Below are 25,016 nucleotides of genomic sequence, written 5' to 3'. Positions count from 1 at the left end.
GGGAGTTAGGAGCTGGTTTTGCATGTGATGACTTGGGCAAAAGAGACGTTGAGTATTTCAGTCTCTTTCATATCATTTGTCGTTCAGTTGGCTCCCCCATTCAGCAGCAGATATGCATTTTCTCTGAGCTTCTGTTTGCTACTAGAATACTTGTAGAACCCCTTCTTTTTACTCTTTATATTCTTCACTTGCCTTAGGTCCAGCTGGACTTCGGCCTTTTGAAGTGGCCTATCGTTTGTGCTAATGCAGTGCTTTTATATTCCTTTTTATCCTGGCCTTGACTCTACTTATAGACTCGTTTTGCATTTTTGTTCTGTACAAAACATAGGTTTTGTAATTGTTTATTTTGTATCATATGTGGTTTAATGCAACATGAAATTATTCTAGGAGTTACATTTAATTACAGAAACTCTGGAGATTAAAAAACTATTCCAGTAAAATTCTTTATTTTCTATGTATTTTTACTAATGAAAATACAGATACTAACATTTAAATCTTGGGATTTGTTTTCCAAAGAACTTACTGAAGTTAGATCCAGCCGATAGATATTTGACAGAACAATGTTTGAACCATCCTTCATTCCAAACCCAAAGACTCTTGGATCGCTGTGGAAGCTCACCTTCACGGTCAGCTAAGAGAAAACCTTACCATGTAGACAGCAACACCTTGTCTAACAGGTAAATGTAGTCGTGTCACTGTCATCACTGACATCTGCTCTGCCAATGAGTGAGTTGCTATCATGCTTACAACATCACCTTCAAGAAGAGAAAAGTTGTCATTTGACAATATAGGCACATTGAGCCATGTATACTGTTCCATGTTGCCTCACTGAATCAAGGAAGTAGACAGAGTTTTACTGTATTAAAGCTGAAGTTTTTGCTAACTTTCTGCATCAGGCTGAATGCTTCTTGAAAAGAAACCAAAGGCAACGTTCAAGCCATTTCTACATATGAAAAAGGAAAAATAAGTTGGCTTAACCATGTTAAAAAAATGTTAGCCTTTTTCTTGAACAACAGTAGGAATTTTGTGGCTTGGAAGATGCCTGAGATTCCAAAGTAATGCTTTTTTCTTTGGAATGCTACCACTACTGTACATGTGCAAATCTGTCTAATGTTTTGATATTTGAAAGTTCAAAATTCACACAGATTTTTAGCAGCTAGATGTCCTGAAAATTATGTGGGGTGATCATGTTCCAAATAGTGGATGAGCAGAATTTTGTCTGCATTTGCAGTTATGGATCAAGTCGAGTCTACTTGATCTTAAAGCAGAGTGTATTTGCTCAGTGACTGCCTTGCATGTAAATTGAGAGAAGCCACTTGATTTTAATGCATCAACAGCTAGGTTTACTGGTGGATAAAATGCTTCAGTACAAAAAGCCTCATGGTGTTCCTCTGACAAAAGCTTTCCTAAGGGTCGCCCTCTGAAGTATGCAGAATGATAGTGGCTTTTAATCCTAGACAAGTTTTTCTTTAGCTCTTTCTGTGAGATGCAAAAAATTACTCCTCATTTTAAGCTTTGTGATGATGACATTTACAATCTATACTTTTTGGGCAATAGACACCAAAAAGTTTTAGCTGCCCTAATAGATATTTAAGATAGAAGTTTTACCATTAGAGATGTGTTGTCGGAAAAGAAAGCCATGGGAAACTTCTTGTCTAATACAAAGGCTTGCCTAGCCGCTTGATTTAAAATTGCTAGGTACTTTATATCTCTATGTTTTTAAAAAAATATGCTACCTTTTAACTAAAAAATATTTCAAACTGCCATTAAAATTGCTAAATTTCTAGAAACTGTAATAAGGTACATAATTAGATCACTGAAAGTGGCTAGTACAAAAATCTTAAGTATAAAAATGGCTAGTATTATCCAATTATAATTAGCCACAAGATCAACAAAGGTACAGACTCATCTGTACAGTGAGCTCTTGCTTTAACCCTCATTAACATATCTGAGTTACATTATCATAGATTTGATACAGAAATAAGTTAACATTTTATAGCCAGCCTAGGTCCATCAAGGCTAATAAGTGCAGCTGCAGCACTGTTCAGTCTGCTGCTAGTTTGCAGTGCCAGCATAAGTCCAGAAGCAGAACTGGTTTTATGCCAGAAAACCCGAGATAATAAATCCTGCTCAAATAAATTCAGGCTGAGTGTTTGCAGAACCAATTCGTATCTCAGTCACCTAATCCCAAAACCAGGAGAGCTGGAAAGTAGAGTAGAGGTGAAGGACATCACCAAGTAGCTCTGCACCCAAGTCAGTCTGGTTGCAGAGCATCTTGGGTGCAGCTTTGGGGATGAGCTAGTGTGCTAAGAACTGGGATAGTGCCAAGTTCCACAAAAGCTGGAGTTCCTGTGGTAAACCTGGGTTTGGTCTTGCAGGACTTGCTCTGCTGCACTGAGCTTAGGCTTACTCCATCTGGATGTCTTTACCAGCACAATATCCTCTTTCCCTCTCATCTCTCCTCCCCTACCCCTCTAAATCAGACATAGATGGCCTGGAGCATTGATTGTATCGGATTTTTTTGACAAAGCTGACATACTTTATTGTTCCACCTTCACTTTGATATGCCAGGTGTATTTAAGATTTTTTCCAATGGTTATACAGCTAATTTTCATAATGTACTGCTTACATTATTGATGTGCACATATTTTACTCACACACATGCATAAATGTGTAAATATATGTTGGAATTTCTATGATTGGATTTTATATCTTTTTTTTTTTTTTATCAGCTAAATCCATTAACCAAAGCTGAGTTTGTTCATCAGGATATAACCAGCAAGAAACAACAATGTACCAACACTTGCACGTCTGTTATTTTAGTAGAGCTTCTGATGCCTAGTTGGCAGTATTTGATCTTAATGCAGTTAAATTTTGTGGTTTTAAATGGAAACTCCCTTCTGAAATGAATGTACTTTTGTTGAAGTTATTAATACCACATTACATATTCATGTATATTAATGCTTCTTTATGCATTTTGATGTAGAAATCAAGCCAGCAAAAGTTCTGCTTTGCAGTCACACCACAGATCAAACAGCAAGGATATCCAGACACTAGGGGTTGGCGGGCCAAGAGAAGAGGGTCTTCCAGCAAATGAAAGCTTTTTAAATGGAAACCTTCCTGGAGCTGCACATAGTCCAATGCATGCAAAAAAATCAAGCAACACACCTGGATCTGGCAACAAGGATCTAGCCAATAATAACATGCCACATCTCCTTAGCCCAAAGGAAACAAAGTCAAAAACAGAATTTGATTTTAACGTGGACCCCAAAAGTTCTGATGGTCCAGGCACAAAGTACCTGAAGTCTAACACTAGATCTCAGCAGAACCGGCACTCATTTATGGAAACTTCTCAGAACAAAACTGGGACACTGCAACCCGGCGATAAGCACAGTCGCCACAGCTATATCGATACTATCCCACAGTCTTCTAAGAGTCCTTCATATCGGACAAAGTCAAAGAGCCATGGGGTTCTGACAGACTCGAAATCCGTGGGCAACCTTTCTGAGGCCAGGGCCCAAGCTGCAGAACCAAACAGCAGTAGGTATTTTCCATCCAGCTGTATGGACTTGAACTCTCCTACCAGTCCAACTGCTCCCCGCCACGGTGATAACAGAACTTTGCTCAGTCCATCCGGGAGGAATAACCGCAGCGAGGGTACCCTGGATACCCGAAGACCATCGACAAGACACTCCAAAACAATGGAGGAGTTAAAACTGCCAGATCACATGGATGGAAGCCATTCCCACTCTCTGTCTGCTCCACACGAATCTTTTTCCTATGGTCTAGGTTATACCAGTCCTTTCTCTTCACAGCAGCGCCCTCATAGACACTCTATGTATGTGAGCCGGGACAGAGTGAGGTCAAAGGGCTCAGAGGGTGGCTTAAGCATAGGGCAAGGGATGGCAGCCAGAGCAAACAGCCTGCAACTGTTATCTCCACAGGTGCAGCATAAGTCACTCACAAGATCTGTTGGCTCGTCACGAGAAGACTGTACAGAAGATACTAATAGGGTTAGTTCAAAATATTGCTCTTATGCAAGGCTTGCCTTCCTCTCTTTACTTCATAGGGGACAGTCTCCTGCTTTCTCTCTTCTGCTTGTTTATTTGCAGTTATTTGTTTATTTGTGGTGTTGTAAGACAAGGGATGTTGGGGTTTTTTTCAGCAGGGCTAAATATTTAAAGTGCAAAATAAGAGGATATTTTAAAAATAATTTTTAACAATGGACTATGAATACCGTTCTCTTAAAGTGCTGAAATGTGAGAACAGAAAAATTTGTCTCTGAAGTTAAACTTTCATTACTAGTTCCTAGTCTTTGGTTGCATTGTCTGATGTAATTTTCATCATATTGTTTTGCTTAATTAACCTTCTCATGTGTGTTTTTATTTAGCTTTTCTTTTATGTCCTTCTGTTATGAATGCTAATATTAATTATTGAAGTGAGCTTTTCACTCGCTTATAGCAGGACATTATTGCTGAAATGCCATAATTTACTAGAGGAGTATAGAAACTTGCAATATTTCTCTTGGTTAGTATGATAAAAAACTAGGGTATTTTAGAGATTTTATGTTGGAGAAGCCACCGTAAATGGACTCCTTACAGTGATTACTGTCATTAGATACCTTGTTGTGTTTTAATGTGAGCATCATTTAATGAGTAGAGAAAGGGCCAGTTGGGTGTTGATTTACATTCTTTACACAACACTTCTGAATTATCTGATATTTTACACATTAGGTGTGTAAAGATGACTGCATTTGTCCCCAGATCTTTCTATTGCTACACCATTGATCCAAGTTGGAGCAAAACAGTGCAGAGACAAGTACAAAAATGAGTGTTTGTTTCTCTATGTGTACATTTGTGATAAAATGACTTCTAAGGAGAGAACATCTAGTTCAGATTTGTTGACAAATTGAGGGAAATCAAAGAGCTGCAAATATTATTTAAGGTCTAAAAATTATGCTTTTCTGTGAGAGACTAGAAAACTCTGCCTACTTAATTTATGTAAGAAATATGTGTGGCTGACTTGATATTGGTCTACAAGTACCATAAAAAAGTTTTCAGGTAGCTAGTGGTTGCCTCTTTAGTCCAGTAGGGGAAAAAAGGTATAATACGTTTTTTCTTACTTACCACATCTCCTTCATTCAGAATTATGTGTGTTCACACATGAGATCTCATCAAAAAAGGAGAAATACAATGTAATTTTAAAAAAAAAAGTTGCTTAGAAGGGATTACAGCAGCTCCATTTCAAAACCAGTTTTTTTTTTCCTTTGTGTAGTTGTTTTTCTCTCTCATACTCTTTGTTACTTATTCTTCAGAATGTTGCTGTAGAAGGCCAATAACACCAACATTTGAGTTTTTGATAAGAAAAGCTCATGCTGTTTTGTATTCTTCAGAGCTCTGGGATCTTTTTCTGCGTTATGTAGCAGACGTTAATTTGATATGTAATTTTAATTTTATTTCATATTATGTAAAGGCAGATTGTCTTTTGACAATTGGCTGACAATATTTTAAATAGAAAAGTTGATGTGTATCTTAATGCTTATGGTTTTGTTCATTTTGTTTTGGTTTGGAATGCATAATCATGAAGAACTTGCCTTTATCTCTTACGGTCAGCGTTTCTAAACTTTAAGCCTGCAATTAATGCTTTTAAATCTGTATTTCAACCATCAGAAGTCTGAAATGAAAAATACTCTTCTGAAAGGAATGGCAAGTCTCTAAATTCGCAAAGCTGTTTTTGTATGGTTATACTACTTTCAGTAACAAATCAGAATTAAATTCTCAATCTTATGCCTCATAAAGGCATTGTCACAAAGAAGTCATTCTTTGGCTTCTTCCTATCCCATTTTTTGTTGGGCCTTTTTTGCTACATTCTGCATTAGAAATCAGAAAATTTAACTTCCCTCAGGATTACTGAACTGAAAAAATCAGGGATAAGTGTTCTCAGAGATTCTTCATTGTTTTCCTGTTATTTTTTTTGTATTCGGTTCTGCTGGTTCTCTCTCGGTGCTTATATTTTCCATGTTTCTAGGTTCTTATTGATTTTCTTTTTAGCTCTACCAAGTCTTTTTAAAGAAAACCATTCTTACTTTTCTAGGCTTTAAAAAAAAAAAGAACAAAAGAAAAAAGATTCACATGCAGTGTTAGTTTTGGGGCTTTTTAAGTCTCAGTAAAACACTTGTTTTAAGGGTCCTTTTTATTTTAAATTAAACATACACAAAAGGGAGTAAGCAGAAGAAAATCAAGTACAAGTTGCTATTACTGTCTCATATTTGTAACATAACTGCTGACAAAGAAGAGGTATGTTAAACGAAGTAATTTAATCAAATGCTTCAGCCTCTTGTAAATTTTAGAAGAATCAAACTGTGATTTAAAGCATTGCTTTAGCTCCATTTCTTATCTTGGTACAGTTTCAAGGGTTGTTTAATCTGTGACAGTGAGGCCAGATCTTCATTAATAAAAGGCAAAATAGATTTTGCAAATCATTTATATACTGTATTGAAATTCTAATTTTTAATTCTGGTTGGTTTTTTTGTGATTTTTTTTTTTTTGGTTTTTTTCACCTTTGTCCTTCTTGGACATTCTAGATTTCAATTCATATAGGGGTTTCAGTACAGTGTCCTGTGGGGTCTTGTAGAGAACATTTAATTTTATCTGTTTACTCTGTACTGTGGGAAAAATTGCAGCATCTGGTTCATTTAAGAGTGGAGCTAAGTCATATTTGGTGGCAAATGACATGCATATATGGATGTTTCTAAGGGCACACTTGAGCTTTTGCTTGAAATACCTTCCAGGAAGTACTGTATTCAGAAAAACAGAGTAACTTAGAGGTAATAGTGGTGATATTATTTTTGCTGTCCTGTCTGAATTAACTATTTAGGTTATAGATTTCTAAGTTCACAGACTACCTCTTATTTTGCATACAGTAGATTTTGTGACTGTTGACACCTCTAGGTACTACTGTGAAACAGCCGATAAGAGATAGTGCTTTGGTGTTGCAAATAATCTGCATTTCCTGTTTGCTTTTTAAAATTTGCCACTAGTAGAGTGACCAGATTCCATCAGAATTTAATTTAACAAGGCCTCCAGTAAAAGATTCCTCCAGAGATGTTACAACTGTATTTCATTCATGGCAAAAATCTGAGGGTCTGAAACATGCTCAAATCATTAAAGTTACAACTAAAAGGAAAAAATTTGTTAATGCCATTTTGGAAAAAGCAAGCAAGCAGAAAACCCAAATAATTACTAATTACATAGTCTGTGATTTGATATTGGCAGTTATTAATAACATGAAAGGAAAATTGTGTGTGGTTAAGTTTGGGATTTCTTGCTTATGTATGTTGGTTAAAAACTGCAAATCAGTTTATAGTCTTTCATTTGAAATAGTTGATTCTTCTTTTGTTTAGGGTGGAGCATATCATGATCCACATACAGAAGATGGAGCATCTACTAAGGAAAATAGAATTCTGTATAATGACCCTGTTCCGAGAAGAGTTGGCAGCTTTTACAGAGGTAATTTTATGGTGGATCTTTCAAAATTAAACAAGAATTTTAACATGGAATATAAATTAAAAATTAAGTAGTGGAAATGGATACGGAGAACTAACATAAAGAACTAAAAAAGTTTATTGGAAAAAGAATTGTTGGCCTACTTTCAGAGACTGGGTTGATCTACTAGGTTGTATGCAGTAACTGTATTAGTATCACATTATCTATTTGCAAATGATAACTCACTTTGGAAAGTATATCCAGTGCAGTACCTCGTAAAGAACAAGATAATTTATCAGGGGGAGTTGAAAAAAAAAAAAACACCTATTACTGGAGTAAACATGTCTAATGTTTTTAATTCATATTTTGAATTCTTACTCACATTATATCTAAACACCTCTGTACTTGTAACACATTGACATACTTACTGATCTATTTCAGATACTGTGGTGCATGGAACTCTAATGCTAGTTTTTCATTGCTTGAAACCTATATTCATTTCTTTTGTTCTGACTTACTAAATATCAGGGTTTCCTACAAGTCAAAGCACACTTACATAATCCCAGTTCAGAATAAGTAATAACACAGGACTGTGTAGGTGCATATATATGTACATACGTATATGTGTGTGTGCACATACACACAGATAGATATTGTTCTATTATGGTACATGAAAGATGGTGATTTCTGAGCAGCTGCCTCATGGCTAAACCTGGGTAATCCTTTAGAAAAAGACAAGGATGATAAGAAGCTAATTACTGTCCTGCAAGTGTTAGGAGGCTTGTGGGGCTCTCCTGAACCTTAAGAAGTCCCAATCAGCTAAAATTCGATTATGAATCACCTAATAACCTTCAGTAGAGTCACAAATCTCCCTCTGATCCTCTTCAGATTGTTTAGTTGGCTGGTGACCTGATTTAGACATGTTAAAATCTACCAATCCTTGCAAGCGTCCCATTGAAATATTAAAACCTGTGAGCAATATTGAAGTTTGTACTGTTTTGAGCAGTGCTTTTGAGTATAAGGTTTTATAGCATGTGCAACAGAGAATACTTAAGAATCCTCAATCCTGAATTGCTTTTATTAATCCTTAAAACACTTGTAAAATTAGACATAGATTATCCTTCTTTTTTTATACATAGTAAAACAGAATTTCCAAGGAAGAATGACTTTCCATAAGTCGCGTGCTAAGGAAACTGTAGGTCTGGGGTTGCATTCAGTTCCTTATTATAAACTAGAGGTTTCTTCCTCTTTAATTATATCTGTGAAACTAATATATTTTAGTTCACAGACTTAATTATTGCATTTGAAAAATGATATTGTATCTAAATCATATACAGATAATAGTATATACAAAAGCTGTCGAAAGAAAAAGTTGCTATGAAAAAGTAAAATCATATTAATATAATTCTTCAATACTGACTTAATACAAAGGTTTTTAGCATGTACTACAGCTTGAACAAAAACTTACAGATTAAATTTTGATAAATAGTGTAATGTGATGCTGCAGTAGTGCTGCAACTGGTGTCTGATCAATTTTTAGTCCAGTGCAGGTATTTCTGGTGATCTTCATGATTCTAATAAACTTATGTTCTAGGCATGTATAACCTATTTTGAAAATCACAGTATGTCCATTTGAAAAATATATAATATCTGTCTTTGATCCTTTCATTTTTAGGGAGTAATATCTTACTTTTTCTTATATTAAAATCCAAAGTAATTTTTTTCACGATAGGTAGTATTTTTTTTTAAGGTATAATTGAAGACAAAGTGTAAGATATTTTGGGTCTTTAATAACAGTTTTCCAACCTTTTATTCTGTTTCCTGTTTTTAAATATCGATCGCACTTGTGGCTCCCTACAATGTTGTCAAATCTAATAACAACTTACCCAAGTTCTGATGATGGTCTCATTTTACAACTAACATTACCTTACAAGTATCACAAAACAACAGCTTTCCAGACTGTAAAAAAAAGTATGTTTTTTTTCAGTCATACATAAAGTACAACTGTGTGTTCACTGTCTTGTTTCTGTAAAAGAGGTAGAGAGGAAGCAGACAACTGAACTGTGATTTTTGGTAGAGATCGTTATACATTGTTTGCTGTTTCTCTGTTCAGTTCCATCTCCGCGTCCAGAGAGTACGTACATAGAAAATAATGTGTCAAACAGAGCCTCTGTGTTACCAGCAGACAGCAGCACGGTGGCAAACCACTCAAAGAGGCAAACCACCTTTGACACCTGGTGAGTTGTTATTTACACAGATGTGTAGAGAATGGCAGGAAAAAAAAAGTATTTTTAACAGGAGGGAAAACCCACCACTTTTTTTTTTTTTTCTTCAAAATTTGCAATTGTCTGTATGTGCTTAATTGCTTCCTCTGACTATACTGACACAGCATTGCATGTTTGCTGTCCCCTTTTGAGCAACAAGAAATACTTCATTACACCATCACACCGAATGCATTAAAGATTATATACTTTTGTCCAGACTTCCCTGATTTTTCTTTTCCCGCTATTAGTCTTTGGTTAAAGATAATACAAAGTGCTTTTGTGCATGTAGTATGGATAGCAAGGCCCTAGCTTCATCTGTGGATTCCAGAAGCATGAATTGTCAGACAAATGGAAAAAAATCAAAATGCATGTTTCCGTATATAACATAGGACTGTTTTAATGAAGAATATAATATTCGCCCTACAATGGGGACTGCTGCTCTTTTTGCTTATGCACCACAGAAGGAAATGAGTACGTTCTATGGGAAAATGGACTAAGCAACATCTTAATGGTGTATATTGATTTAAAAGATTAAAAGCATCACATGGCTCCATTATATAATATAGAACAATTAACTATGATTATGCTAATAGAATGGCAGCATATGCATAGTTTTGCAGGACTTAAAGGGAAATACCTTAATTTTTTTGCTCTGAGAGCTGTTCAGCTCTAAAATACTCTTAATCTTCTACTTTGTTCAATCACAATAAAGCACACTGAATAAAAATTAGCAAATGGAGCTTCAAAGGATTGGTGCAAGGAATGAACTTTATGTATTCACATCATTTCAACTATGCATCGTACCACTATCTGAAACACTGCTTTCTGAAAGTGCGATAAAATCATGCTATCTAAAGAACTGTTTCTGTGATTTGTTGATTTAATGTGTTTTCACATGAACAACCTGTGAATTATTTGCTTTAAAATGAAAGAGGGTGGAAGGGGTGGGGAAGAAAAACAACTGGTATTTCAGCTTGTGTTCAGGTTATATACCCTTGTCAGTAATAGAAAATGTTTACTCCAGAACCCTTGTCACCTGCTCTGATTAGAGTCTGCTTCCTGTCCTTCAGTAGCTCCATCTACATCCATTTTGTGGAAGTTAGCTGAGGAATCCGGTCTTTTATGTAAAAAGGTGGTACTTATGTTGTGACTTATGTGGCTAAAGAAGGTATTTATTCCTACTGTTGAACCCTATTTTGTTGTCGTTCATATCTGAATCTTTCTATCTTGCATATGACACAAGCCAACTGGAATCGTGTTTTGCTTTATATATAATTCAGCAATATATTACCTTTTATTATGTGGTCACTGCAAAGAAACATGTAATGTTATTTTAACTTGGAACTGAAATAATAGCATATGTTATTAGAGCTGGTTGGGAATTTTTTGACCAAGTATTTTTTTTGCTTATAATGCCAAATTATTGAAACCAAAACTTTTCAAAGGAACAGACTGATATCCACTAACCATTTCTTGGGAAGATTCTTCAGCTCCAGGATGGAATTGCCAGTCAAAACCAGAGATAAACTCAAAATAACACATATTCTGGGTTCAGCATTATTTTTTGGAATGTGAGGAACTCGAGTGCAGGGCCTTTGTTCTTCGTTATTTTAACCAGAGGCTTGAACCAAGATCTTAGATCTACCAAGTGAACGCCCTGAACCAGAAGTTAGAGATTATTCTGGAGCGCATTTTCTGTTTCCCTCAATATATTCTCTTGAAGCTGTTTCATCTTGTTGAAATGGTGAAAGGACCACAGAGATGCTGAGTATGGCCTAGTGAATAAAGCCCTTCATTAACTTTGAGACGGTTAAATTTAAGTCCTTACTCCAATTAATGTACTCAAATATTTTCACAAAGTGGAACAGCTCCTTTGAGAGAAGAACCCACAGAAGAATAAGCATTTCTTCTTGTGAAATGGGAGGAGTAGCAGTGTCCGCAACACCAAGTTACTGCTATTTTGGCATGCATTTCTCTTTCTCTTTGCTTTTCCTGCTCCCTATTTTCCTGAAATGTTTCCTGCCCAGCTCTACATGTTAACTCTGTGCAAGTTGTCCTGGCAATGGTCTAATGTTGTTGCAAAATTGTTCTGTGCCATAAATCAGCTTAATCAGATTCCTGAGTGATGTAGAGTCTATGTTCCTCTACTTAATTATCTGTATAGAAGTTGTGTATACACTTATGAAAATGTTGAAAGCTCTAACGGAATGTGATTCTGCTTACATCAATTTAATGATGAAGTAAATATTTGATGTTTGACTGACATACGTAACTGGTACATGACAATTCATCTTGAATTATGAGTGACATGTATTCCACCTGGACTTGCCACTACTGTAAAGTATTGCTTCTCTCATACTACTGCTCTGTGTTGCCTTTCTTCTGTCAAAGATTTTGTGAATGTTTGCTAGACTGAATTGTCACAGATGTTCCCTTGTCTTTGTGTGCATTTCTTCACTCTGTCCCCACTGCCCTGCCTCTAAAAATAAAGATGTTATAAACTCGACTTTTGTCATCAGGTTTTACTCTTAAATTACTAGATCATTTCTGAACTTCAGACAACTTGATTTGGAAAAAGGCAAATTTTTCATCCTTCTAGAAAATCTTCTTTTTGCCAGAGTTTAATTTCATGTAAATGACCTTGAACTTGCTCGATTTTTCCTTTTTGATACAAGAGTATCAGATTATTCTCTTTCACTTGTGTGAGCTTTGTCTTGAGCTGGGCAAAAGCAGTAGGTATAGGCAAGATGCTTAACCTTATTCTGCCAGTGTGTCAAAATGTTGGCCTGAGTTATCTTTAACATTGTTATAGTTCTAAATTTCTCTTTGGAATAACCTTCAACTTGCAGTACTTTATCTCGCTTTGTTTTGGAAGTGTTTGCATTGAATGCTTACAAGGTATCTGGGGGCTTCTGGAAAGCTTTGTTGTTTAGATCTTTTATGTCCATTTAAATGTATTCTTTCTATGACATGTTTTCTCTAGCATGTGCCATACATTCCTGCAAAAATAATAAGAAGAGGAAATAGATAATATTTATTTTTGTATGTATATACGCGACACACAAAAATGCAAAAAAAGAACATCCTATTCTTAGGAGTGTCAAAGGCTTACAGTTATCTATCTACCTGTAATTTTCAAGACTCCAAAATAATACAGTATTTTGTAAACATGACATGATTAGGTATTCATATTGCTGTATCAGTGTAACAGTGTAGTCACACTTAATGTTCCTGAAACTAGAAGGTTACCGATATCTGAGCAAGCTAGTTTAAAGCTTGTTCAGCTGTGTGTGCAGTACAACTGTTGCTGCATTGTAAATACTTTCCAGTTCCATTACAGAATTCTTGAATTTGTCCAAAAAAGTCAGGAAATTACAAATTTGTGACTTGCAAGCTTAAAAATCACCTGTGTTACACTGGTTGAGGCTTTAGGAATCTGCTTTGCACAGCTTGAAGATGTTCACTTTCCTAATGGTGTAGCTTTCTCGCTGGCGTTTCCTGCACAAGACACTTGCATGTGCATTGTCATCCAATGTGTTTGCATCTGAGCCTCCCTACCAGTCTTTGCTAGTAACCAGTGCCTCTTCCCTGACCCTTCCCCAGCCATCAGTGTTCTTGTTTTGTACTAAAAATTAGATGATACAGTCTAATGTCATTTGCAAGGAAGCTTTCCAGAATTTATAGTCATCAATATTCTGTCCAAAAAAATAAGCCTACTGAAGTATATGCTTTATAAGTTTATGAAACCAACCACTTCCAAATTGTTATTGTTACTGGTGTTGAATGATACCCGGGTGGGAGAAGAGGGGAGTGGGTGTAAAATGTATTTGTGTATATATACATTATCTGTGTGTGTGTCCCCCGACACATACATATGTGTATACTTTTTTTAGCGATGCCATAACCTCAGGCGATCTAGTGGCTTTCCTGGCTTCTGGGTGGTATTCTGTATATAAAATAATAGATCTGGGGTTTATTCCGGTTAATAAATCCTCCTTTTCCACATGAAAAAAATGATACTTGCAGCTCCAAACAAAGTTCAGATTTCATCTCTGATGTTTAAGCTTTCAGTGCCAGGCTTTTAGAACAAGAAGTTTTACCATGGGCTTCAGTTTGTGGGGTTGAGATTCTTACCTTAAGTAAACCATCTATTTGAGGTGCTTCACTAATTTCTGACATTTTTTTACCTTCATTTATGATAACTCTATAACTGCCAAGGTTTTTACTTTAAGCAAAACCAAGAACTAACTTGGAGAGTTCATGTTTCTTTATTTATCTCCTGAAAAAAACTTCAGACATTTCAGTAACTCCTTCATTAGACAAAAATCCTTACTTGTGTAATTGTGAGCAGTTCAGTAAAGGGAGTAGTATACTGGCAGTTAAAGAGGATTTTCAAGCCAGGCTGCCTGCTGAGATTAGGGTTGCCGAAGAATAACTGAAACAAGCATGAAGAACTGCCTCCCCAAAAGAGCTGTCTGCAATACAAATCTCTCTATGGCAGCATGAATGCAGCATGCTTCATATTTATTCTTTTTAGTTAATATTAAAGCACATCACCTTGCTTGCCTCATGCATGTTTGCTGCTGTACCTCATTGTACCTGCAGGAAGTTGGATACCTTTCCTGCCCAGGGGCAATAAATGCTAGTGATAAATCACAGAATTTTTGTTTATACCTATGCCTTCTCCAAATGTCTCAGACCAGAAAAACCGATGTGATCTCCATTTTGTGTCCTAAACATGCAAAAGGCACACAAAGATAAAATAACAAAGAACAACACGTTTTGCCTCTGGTTGCTGCTTGAGGGTGAGCTCTCTGAGTGGGGGCTCTTCTCTAGGGCTCATCTTACTTGCTAGTAAAAGAGATGCTGCATAACAGATTCTGGTGTAACCGTTTGCTTTCAAGAGCTGGGAGCTTTATGCAAAATACCAAGATAATTGCAGTTACATTGTAAGAGTTCAGTATTGAGTACCTATACCATACAGATTTTTTTCTGATAATCCTAATTTTTTCCTGTACAGTCCATTGTCTGAAAATAATCTTTCGGGATGCCTAAAATATCCCAGCATTTCATTTCATCGATCAAAATGTTCTGCTCTATTTTTACTCAGTACAAAATCCTGGTGTTGAAGCTTCCTGCTATAATGCTATATATGTTCGCTCTCTTCACATAATGAGCATGTGTTTTGAAGCAGTTGCTTTTCAAGGTCAATGCTTTTTCAGACAACTATACTGCAATATGAGTCATAGGAGTTAATGACATAAACCAGTCGGTATAAAACCACTGGCTTTTGGGTAAGCAGCAATTGAAAATGAGCAGACTTCTCAGCCCCTCATTTTTATTCTCTGTCTGGTCACTATAGTCATAAAGAGGAAATGATGGTACAGAATTTCACTTCTCCCCTCTCTGCTCATCTGCTTTAGGAAGCAGTTTTCTCATCCAGGTTCACTGGGCCAAAGAAAAGAATTTACACATGAGTGAATCTCTGTCTAAAAATCTGGCAAAAATTGTCCTAAGCTCTATTCTGAAGATTAAGTTCACCTTTGAAAATACAGCATCTCAATTTTGGAATAGACTTTGGAACAGAAAAGCCATAGCCAGATGTTGAAAGATTTTAAGGGAAAATATAGAGTAACCACATGGGGAACTTCCTTATGATCCAATGCTGGTTCCTCAGTGGGTAGCATAGTCGCTGGGTTGGTAATTTGTACCTGGGCTGTGGTTTGGTGTACGTTTGCAGATATGGATGCACAGTAGCTCCTTTGGGGAAAGCTCGAAAGATTCTCAGCCCCATTCACGGGACTTTCAGAATACAAGCAGGATACTTGGGGAGCATGGTTTTCTCCAAGTTTTTTAACAAATTAAGTAAAAATCATTTAGTAAAATAATTTGGTAGGTGTTTTGTCTGGGTTAAGTCAGTCTCGGTAGTTCACCAAATCTGTAAAGCTGTCAGCAGTCTTTACCCTGGGCTTTCCCCTTGGTGCTTTAAGTGATTAATACAAGACTGCCACTGCTGTTACACAGTGGTACCAAATACAGGGATGTGACAGAAACAGGGATCCTTAGCAATCCAGTATATTTAAAATATGTCTTATAAATGTAATTAGTATATTGAACTAAAGATTTTTCTTTCCTGTAGCATTGTAATTTTCACATTAAATCTATGTTTTTGTGCACTCGAATGTGTTCCCTAGATCTAAGTTTCAAAAATCTAAATTAGGAAAATTTCCACCATCCGCTCTGCCTATAAATCTTTTTCTAAGCTCATTCTCTTAATTGACAGTTGCACTTTATTACAGCATTTAAACACTGCATGCATTTCTACTTAGGACCAGGTAGCATTTCAAGCTTGAGGTGGTTTTGTGTTCCTGCAGTTGAGGAATTGACGAAACCACCTATCAAGTGAAAATACTAATCAATAAGGAGGATGACTCCAGTGATTCCTACCCCAGTTATGTGTTTCACATTTGCTTGGGAAAAAATATCAGCTTGGCATGTAGTAGCAGCTGAATCACCAGCTGATAGCATAGCATTTAAAGCCAGAATTAGAAGCCAAAGATAAGTATAGCAGACAGCTAAGTGTTGCTACATTACAGTTACTCCAAGAAAAGCTGCTCCTGTTCGTCATCCAGAATCCTTAGAACTGTTGCTTTCCTTCAGGTTTTCATTTAGACAGTGGAATAATTTCATTTTCGTTTTCGTACAACTTAAGACTGAGAAAGGACTATTAAATCACCCAGTATGATTTTTCTGTATGTTTGTTGCCCTAAAATGTCAACTGTTCTCTGGGCTCCACGCTCAGTAACATACCTGACTAATGTGTATCTCCCAGAAAAGCATGTGGTCCTGATTTGAAATGTCAAAGATGGGAAATCCACTTTCATTAAAGAATTTGTTCTGGCAGTCAATGATTCCAATTGCTAAAATCAGTGCCTTATTTCTAATATGATGTCTCTGGCTTCATCATCCACCTACTTGTTCTTGTTAAGTCTTTGCCCTTTACTTTAAAGACCCTTCTAGTAGTCTGTAATTTATTCCTGGATAAGTACTTGTGCGCCACAGTCAAGGAAACAAAATGTTGGGGCTGGTTTGGCTGGTTTTTAACATACTAAAGAGATAGAAATCTCTGACTCTTTTAATGTAGGACATTCTTTCTCTCTCTGCAATTATTTCTGTGACACTTCCCTGCATCATTTCCAATTTTCAAACTATTCTAAAGGGCACTAGAACTACATTGTTATGTCTCACCAATGTCCTACATAAACCATCTTTTTATCCCATATCAGTACTTCACATACCTAGTTTACTGTGTATACTTAAGGTAACATGTTATTTGTCAGCTGTAGTTAATTCAGCTGTGTAGACAAGTTACAAGGTGGAAATTCGGTCTTCAGGCAAGTCACCTATCCCACTTTCGGGTCATCTTCTTTTGCCAGCACTGTCTCACCCAAGCATAACAAACTAACTGAAGTTTTTAAGTTGAAATGGACAACAGTAGATCCCCAGATTCCCTGGTGATAAATTTGGAACCATGTCAGCAAAGGTCAGGAAGTTGATTGAAATTGGTTCTCTCTGGTGAACTTTGCAACTCCCGGCTCTCCAGCGAGCAGTGGATAAACTGGACCTGTGCTTTTATACCGCATCACCATTTGTATGTTCTCTCAAATATGATTTTCATTTTTCTAAAAGACTTTGTGTGTGATATTTTGGATTGAATATTAAATTCTGGCTTAAAGAAAACCACACAAAAGACACGCATGCTTTCCTTTTCCCTAAATAACTATTCACTGGTTTGAGCTAATCATTTTACCCTAACACTGTGTTCCTCCTACCCCATTTAATAAGACTATTTGTCTAGCATTTGTATAGTAACCCTTGAACCAATGAATGCTAAAACGTTAAGATTTTTTTTTGCTTTAATCAATAATTTGCATTATTTTGCATAAGATCTCATTATGACACAAAATTTACATAATATCAAAATAAAATCTCTCTTACAATACCTTATTTCATGTTTAGGAAAAGTCCTGAAAATCTTAACAGTCATTCAGAACAGCTCAAGGAGAAGGAAAAGCAAGGTTTTTTCAGGGCAATAAAAAAGAAAAAGAAGAAAGCTCAAACTGTAAGTATGCGGTATTTCTAAAAGAAAATGTTTATTGCTTTTGATTTATACCATTTTAATATGCTAGGTTAGTACAGTACCTTTGTATTATTTGTGATCATGCCCGCATGTATCTATTTGTTCTTTTATTTTTTCCATTATATGAAAGTCAAATTCTTTCCCTGCTCAGGGTTTATTTATGTGCCTTTTCAAATATTTCTTCACCTGCTAGTCCTGTGCATCTTTGTTTTCATTCAGATGCTTTGAGAGCCAGTTTTGGTGCAAGTTTTAAGCTGATGTTGCAGCAAATTCTTTTGCAGGATATTGAGATACCATTCCAAGACTAGCAAATGCATTATTGTGTGTCCTCAGAGCTTGAATAATTTCAGACACCTGTGAGGAGGAGATCAAACTGTTATAAATAAGAATTCTTTCCAGGTTTTTTTCACGGCAGTGTCTTGATAAGAGCCTCTGTCTTCTTGCTATACCCTGTGGGAATAAGGATGATGTGTCCTAACCATTCTTAACATTATACATTTTACTGGAGGAATGGATTGTGGCTTTTGTTATTGTTATTTAATATAAGACTTTGGTGTCTTACACATTTTTACATTTTCATCTAGTTTATGGGAGGGAGAAAGAACTTTCTTTTATCAGAGGGTAGGGGTATATTAACATTTCACAAAGTTTTAGAATGGAAATCTCCCTAAGAACTGAAGTAACCTAAATGTCATCTCAACTTATTCTTGAATGACAGTTCTGGAAACAGTAAAATCTTTAAAATTCCTTTTCTGTGAAGCTCCAATGTTTCTCTAAGTGTAACTGCGGTTATAGTTTTGAAGGTTCTCAGAATGGATTAAGCCACCCTACTGGTGAAGGGAAGTAATTAAATCAAAATATCTACTGTCATAGAGTGAGGTGGCATGACTGGATGCTGGTGGAGGGCAGATCTGTTAAAAACCAGGGAAAGGAGTGATAAGCAGACAATTATTTTTTTTTATAGTGTCTTTGAACTGTATGGAACATGTGCATGTGTGTGTTAACTGGCACTCAAAAATGCACCTTGCCTTCCTGCTGGGCAGGTTTTAGAGAAGTGACATCTACCTCTCCTTCCTGAATTTGTTGATCCTCATGGCTGTACCCAGTTCAAATATGGTAATTTGCATTACACAGCTGAACAAAATGTCTAGATTATAACTCTGCCATTATTTGATATCAAAATGTCCATGAAAGGATAGCACATTTAAGGCCATTGGTTCCAGTGATGCATTTTCCAAAAAAAAAAAGTATTAAATGTGCACTGTTCTAGTCTACTCCGATTCCAGCCACTCAGACGTGGTGGCAGGGAACACTTTAAAAGCCCAGTGGATAGATGGTGTATCAACTGCTTCCAGAATAAAATGTGTGAAGGAAATACAGACTGGATTGTGTGGCGTTTCAAAATTCAGCACTTTCTGAAACATCTAAATCACAAGTACCTTGATCTATAGCTACCAAAAACATCACTGATTACAAGACAGGACAGATTTATACATAATCCTTACTCTTCTTCTTAAGAGTGAGAAAAAAAGGATGGAGAGGGAGGGGAAAGAGGTTTTGCATAAGGGAAAATTATGTTGGTAGCTAGGGTTAGTATCTCACAGGAAGATGAATGTTAGTGAAATAAGGTAGTGATAAAACTCTTGCATCCTCAGCTAGAAATTTGCTGACATCAACTTAATTTTTGGACCCAACCAGAGACTGAAAAACCCCTTTTCATTTCTACTTGCAGCTGTTTAACAAGACAGTATCCAGGGATAGACTGTACACACCGATGTGTGTAGAAGTGTCTGGTTCAGACACTGTTCTTTGTTCTTCGTCTGTTAGTTGAGGACAGCCACCTAACAAACATTGGGATGTTCATTAGCATCTCCCAGCACAAACAAAAATTATTACCTCCATTTCAGCGCCAAGTCTGACTTCAGTACCAAAAGCTAACAGCACTGTAATACTAGCTTTTCAACTACATGAATAATGTTTTCTCTGAATTCATATTAAAAATCTAACAGATAGCTTGTGACTACCTAAGTTTTTTTCTCAGGCTTATAATTCTTCTAGAGTCCTAGAAGTACGAAATTCCACTTACTTACTCTAACACAGACTTCCTGCGGCAAATAACAAACTACACCTGAGAACTGTCACAACACTGAGAAGTGCATCATAGCTAGCTACTATTTATTTCTGATATCCTTTAGCAAGTCTCATTTTGCTGGTGCTCATCATAAGAGTCATAAAAGATACCTGAAGTTGGATTGAAGACATCTTCTTAATAATGTAATTCTCAAAATATCTAATAGCCCAGAACTGATCCCAATTCCTGACACTTCCTCCTGCAGAGTTGTTCCTATTAATCATTCTCCCCAGAGTTCTCCGGGGGCAGTTCCTCATGGGATAATAATCATTACTGCCTGCTGTGGAAATTCTTCGTGATATTGTTTTTGCAGAGCTGTTCTTATCCATTTTCCTTTTCATCTTGTTTGAAGTCTTTCAATAACGTAGCAAAAGGTTTTGATGATTGCTAGAGTCACATTTTTTCTGTCATCTGCCACCAAACAATTTGATATCCATGAGGGTTGCGCACAGTGTCAATAGGCACTATTTTCAGAGGAGCCTGAGTTTTGCAGGTATTGGCACATACTGCAAGCTGTGGGTCTGAAGAAATCATCTGTTTTGGAATAAACAGTTGCAGGTGACCATTTCTCCTAGCAATGCTTTGATGCCTTTTTAGTTTACTGAACTTCACACAGGAAATTCTTCTGACTGTAAAGTTCTTAAACAAGCTATGCTAATTTGTGACTCTGTCCTTCATTAACTTGGATGGAATCTAGCAACTGAGAAAGCTGTTTGAAAACCCTCCCTGTTGGTAGTGCATCCATCATTGTCTTTAGTTATATAATCGTTATATTGTATTATAAATTTTTCTTTTGGTGGGCAGAATAATGCTAGACACAGGACATGTATCCTATGCTTGTTTGTACCTGAGCAGGGGAGATACAGACCCATTCATAATCTTAATGCTAGATAGTTCCGTTTGTTGTTTGTGCATCCATTGGTATGCTCTTTGGTTGTATTATAGAAATTAAAACAAAACAGCCAGTACCCTTGCAGTTATACATGAAGTTGTTGAAGGCATATTTTTGTCAGAACTGAAATAATTCATCTTGGAGCCCTCGCTTTTTTTACAAGTTAAAAATAGAATACTTTTATTTCTTCTAGAGGTAGCTATCAACTGCTCATCCTGGAACCGATTGCTATTAGTGTATCTTTGATATTTTATTTATATAAAAATAAGAAATGTCATACCCCTCTAGGTCATTGTCATAAGTAACAAATGATTGCCAGAATTACGGGATTTGATCCACAACTCAGTAAAGTCAACAAGACCTACCATTGTTTCCAAAGGGCTTTGAAACACACTCTGCATTCCTAATGAACATGGGTATAAGAATAGGTGTACTGATCTTTTACATGCTTTGTATGCATTGAGTTCCTTGAATTTTTTCCATATGCTTTTTTCGTTCAATCACTTTTGTATTTCCCCAAAGCAAATTATAGGATTGGTACCATATATTGTCAGAATTTAAAAAAAAAAAAAAAAATAAAGAGAAGTAATATAGTAAGGACAGATCTCTTGAATTGAAATACTATGCATTTAGTTTTTGTATCTTATATTGCAGACAGACTCAACCAACGGGGAGAATCCAAGCATCAAGAAATCCCTCTTTCCTCTTTTTAATTCAAAGAATAATTTAAAGCATAGTTCTTCTTTGAAAAAGCTTCCTGTAGTCACTCTACCCATGGTATTAATTTTTAAGTACAGTAGCACTGTAAAATGCTCCAGTAAACTTGTTTTACTGACTACAGCAGCATGTGTTTTATTTTCATGGGATCACTTTCTCTTCATGCCAGTTAAGTATCTTGGGCCAGTTCAATAAATTTAAGCAAAATTGGCAGTCTGTTGAAATAGATTGTGCCTAAAAAATATGGTTTCAATATTTGATATACTGAAAATGTAACATACGCAGTTCCAGAGAGAATGAGCCCTGGGACTAATACTAAAGGAGGAAAATAGCGGTGAAATCATGTATGTTTAATTTTAAACTGTTTCATTCTATTTCAATCAGGAAAAAAATTAACCTGATTTCTTTTGTAGCTGTATTGGAAATACGTTTGTTTTTTTTTATGCAAACTGCTTCTTTATATATAAATGTAGTTAATTAAATATTAACAACAGATTATCTGAAAACTAAATTTTAGCTCATGCTTCTGCTGTATTTTTGTTTGTCCTGATCGTTCATGATAAAAGACAGCTTGCATTAAAAATAGGTTAAATTTTAACTGTCCTTTTTTGACTTATATGTAGAGTTTTATCTCAAGAATTCTCAGTTTTAAATTATTCTTCTGCCATAAATTTTGTTGGATTTTCAGCTTGTTTTGGGGGGGAGGTTGGGGAGTTTCTTAATTTTTGCTTTACTTTGGGATATTTGTGGAGGAGGAGAAAGACGGGGAAAAGAAAAGGTTTCATTTTGTGATGGCAAAATCAGCCAGACATCAGTTTAGAGAGATTTTGGTCTGCTTCACTCAAGAACAAATTTATAGAACTGATCCATGGTCTTAACTGCAGTATGGAATGCTTTTTAAATGAAGATGAGGCTCAACAATTTTTAATTTTTTTTTTATTTTTTGAAGCCTTGTTTAACTGCTCTCTCTTACAGCAAATAACACTAACAGCATGCGAATGCTTTAAGGGCTAAGGGTATAGCAAATCTGCATGATATCCACAGCCACTTGCTCTTACTCTGGGGAAAAATATGAAAAGGTCATTGCAATTCTGCTGCAGTAATGGGCTTTACTTGCATTCTGTAATTAACTGGGGGAAATGATTTACAGCTGTTCTTAAGAATATATTAGGAAACCAATATTTAATATTTTGTTGCAGATGCCTAGCACTGATGGTCAGGATCTCTTGGCACTACAGAAAGCCATTCATTCCTCTAATCACCAGAGTGGCAGGCAGAAGGATTGGCATCCTGAGAAGATGACAGAAATCCAGCCACATGTAAGTGGCATTATCAATTCCCTGTATTTTAACATCACTGAGGTATCTTGACAGCTTTTTCTCTGGTGAACAGAAAAATTGCATTTGACGTTATTTCCCAACCTCTCCATTCTCCACTCACTGAATGTAAAAAATCACGTGCCTGCAGTCCTGCATAATTCTTTGAAAATCTAGACATGAATGACAAGGAGAAGAAGAGAGACTAAACGTCCCTGTGTCAATCTTTGAGCCTTTCAAAATATTGGTTATGTTTTTGTATTAGAGGCAAGCAACATTTCGGTGCATGTCTATGGTAGCTATGCAGCACTGTAGGAAAGCCCTCAAGTTAGCTCTGCATGGAAAGGTGCATCCTGAAGACACACTGCTACTTGACACATTTGGTATTTGATGGGGCCACCAGAGCATTGTGACCACGTTACAGTGTGGCTGTGCCTCAGCTGGCGCAGACTGCTGTTTAAGCAGGCTACATTACTGGAACATAGCACTGCACAACTTTATTTTCTCCGGTTCTAAAACCAGCTTGGGAGGCAAGCTTTGGGAGGGAGCTTCAGTGCCATGCTCTGTTGCCATTACAACATTGAAAGCTGAAGAACAGGGTTTTTTGCAGCTGCAGTGTTTGAAGAAACAAGTTGCTCTGTAAGCTGGGGAGTTTAATGAGGCTGTTTTCATACCACTATGTGTACTCGGGCTTCTCCAGTTCTTGCTACCCATGTCTTCATTTTCCTTCAGCCTGCTCACCAGTTAAAGAAGCTGTGAGGGACTAGAGTAGCTTATCACCCAGCTTGCCAGCAAACAAAATACCCCACTGCTGAGTTCTACCAGTCCTTATTTCAGTGCAGATGGTTACCCAAGACTTTCTCTAACCCCCAAATGACGTTCACACAATTTTTAGGAACTTTGTATTTCTGATACCTGTGCTTCAGAAAATGTGGCAGAGGTTTTAAAGTTAATAGCAGGAGCAGTGACAGGTGGACAGCTCGTGCAATTGTCTGTGCCTTTTCATAGGAAACAAGGTTAAAAGAGTCAATGGGAACTTTTTGCATACTCATAGCTTGGAATTAAATATTTCAAATCAATACAAACTAAAAGTGAAGAAGTCCTGTGAAGTTCAAGATGTTCCATTTAGGATATGACAGTTTTATTATAAGAAGTGTGGTATGATGGAGAGCAGAAGGTCAAGTGCTTTTCCCCGTGTCTTTCAGAGCCAGCCATTAAAATCTCTTCGAAAGCTCTTACACCTCTCCTCTTCAAATCATCCTGTCCCTGCCGAGCCTCGCTTCCAGCCCTTACCAAGTCAGCCAGCCAAAGCTTCTTTTTCTGAAGTGCGAATTCACCCCATGAGTCAAAGCTCCGGCAGCGGCGGCAGCAACGTGCGGCAAGAGCCTCAGCCGAAAAGCAGGCCAACGCTGCAGATAGCGAGCCAGCTGGAACCTACCTGGCACGTCGCCCCGGTGAACAGGAACGCGAGCGATGGGCCTCCCTACTCGGACCAGCTGCCTTCCAAGAGCGGACAGAACGGGCACACGTACAACCGAACAAACCGATCACGAATGCCAAATCTGAATGATTTAAAAGAGACAGCCTTGTAATTGCACTCCAGACAATAGGCCAGTTCGGGTGGAGATCAGCGTAGGGGAGTGGTGGTGGTTCTGGTGATGGTAAGACTGCATTTTCAGCTTTATAAAGGTGTGCAATATGTACATGTGGAGCTATGCTGTTTGGCACCACAGTGAGAGTCAGGGATTATACAGTATAACCAGTTGAATGATGAATTACCAGTCATCAGAAATGTTGCTGGATGCCAGGCAGAGTGTGCCGGTCAGGGAGAAAAATGCATTGCCGTTTTCTCTCACTTACATTCCAGCTTAGCGCACATCTCTGTCTGAAAGCGGGGAGACTTCTGGTATGTATTGGCACTTATAAGGGTGAAAACATTCATGTCTAGACCTATGCCCTTACTACATTTTTTGCTGCCTAGTTAAAACAGTGGGGTTTATGTGATAAAAGTGTATCCCAGTTAAGGGTTTAAAGTTAAATTGTATGTCTTAAATTTGTTTTTTAAACTTCCA

General features: G+C 36.9%; 1 protein-coding gene across 1 annotated transcript in view; it reads left to right on the top strand.

The window, feature by feature from the left end:
* CDKL5 (cyclin dependent kinase like 5) overlaps positions 1 to 24,536 on the top strand; it is a 76,002-nt gene extending 51,466 nt beyond the window's left edge. The window contains 8 exon segments of the mRNA XM_074151517.1: positions 517 to 677; positions 2,987 to 3,944; positions 7,040 to 7,142; positions 7,383 to 7,508; positions 9,598 to 9,721; positions 17,768 to 17,870; positions 22,828 to 22,947; positions 24,150 to 24,536. Coding sequence (XP_074007618.1) covers positions 517 to 677; positions 2,987 to 3,944; positions 7,040 to 7,142; positions 7,383 to 7,508; positions 9,598 to 9,721; positions 17,768 to 17,870; positions 22,828 to 22,947; positions 24,150 to 24,536 — 2,082 coding nt within the window.
* The last annotated feature ends 480 nt before the right edge of the window (positions 24,537 to 25,016 follow it).

The sequence above is a fragment of the Numenius arquata genome, chromosome 1 (genome assembly GCF_964106895.1).
Source record: "Numenius arquata chromosome 1, bNumArq3.hap1.1, whole genome shotgun sequence".
Classification (NCBI taxonomy): domain Eukaryota; kingdom Metazoa; phylum Chordata; class Aves; order Charadriiformes; family Scolopacidae; genus Numenius; species Numenius arquata.
The sequence above is the reverse complement of the archived record's forward strand: the minus strand, read 5'-3'. Positions and strand labels throughout refer to the sequence as shown.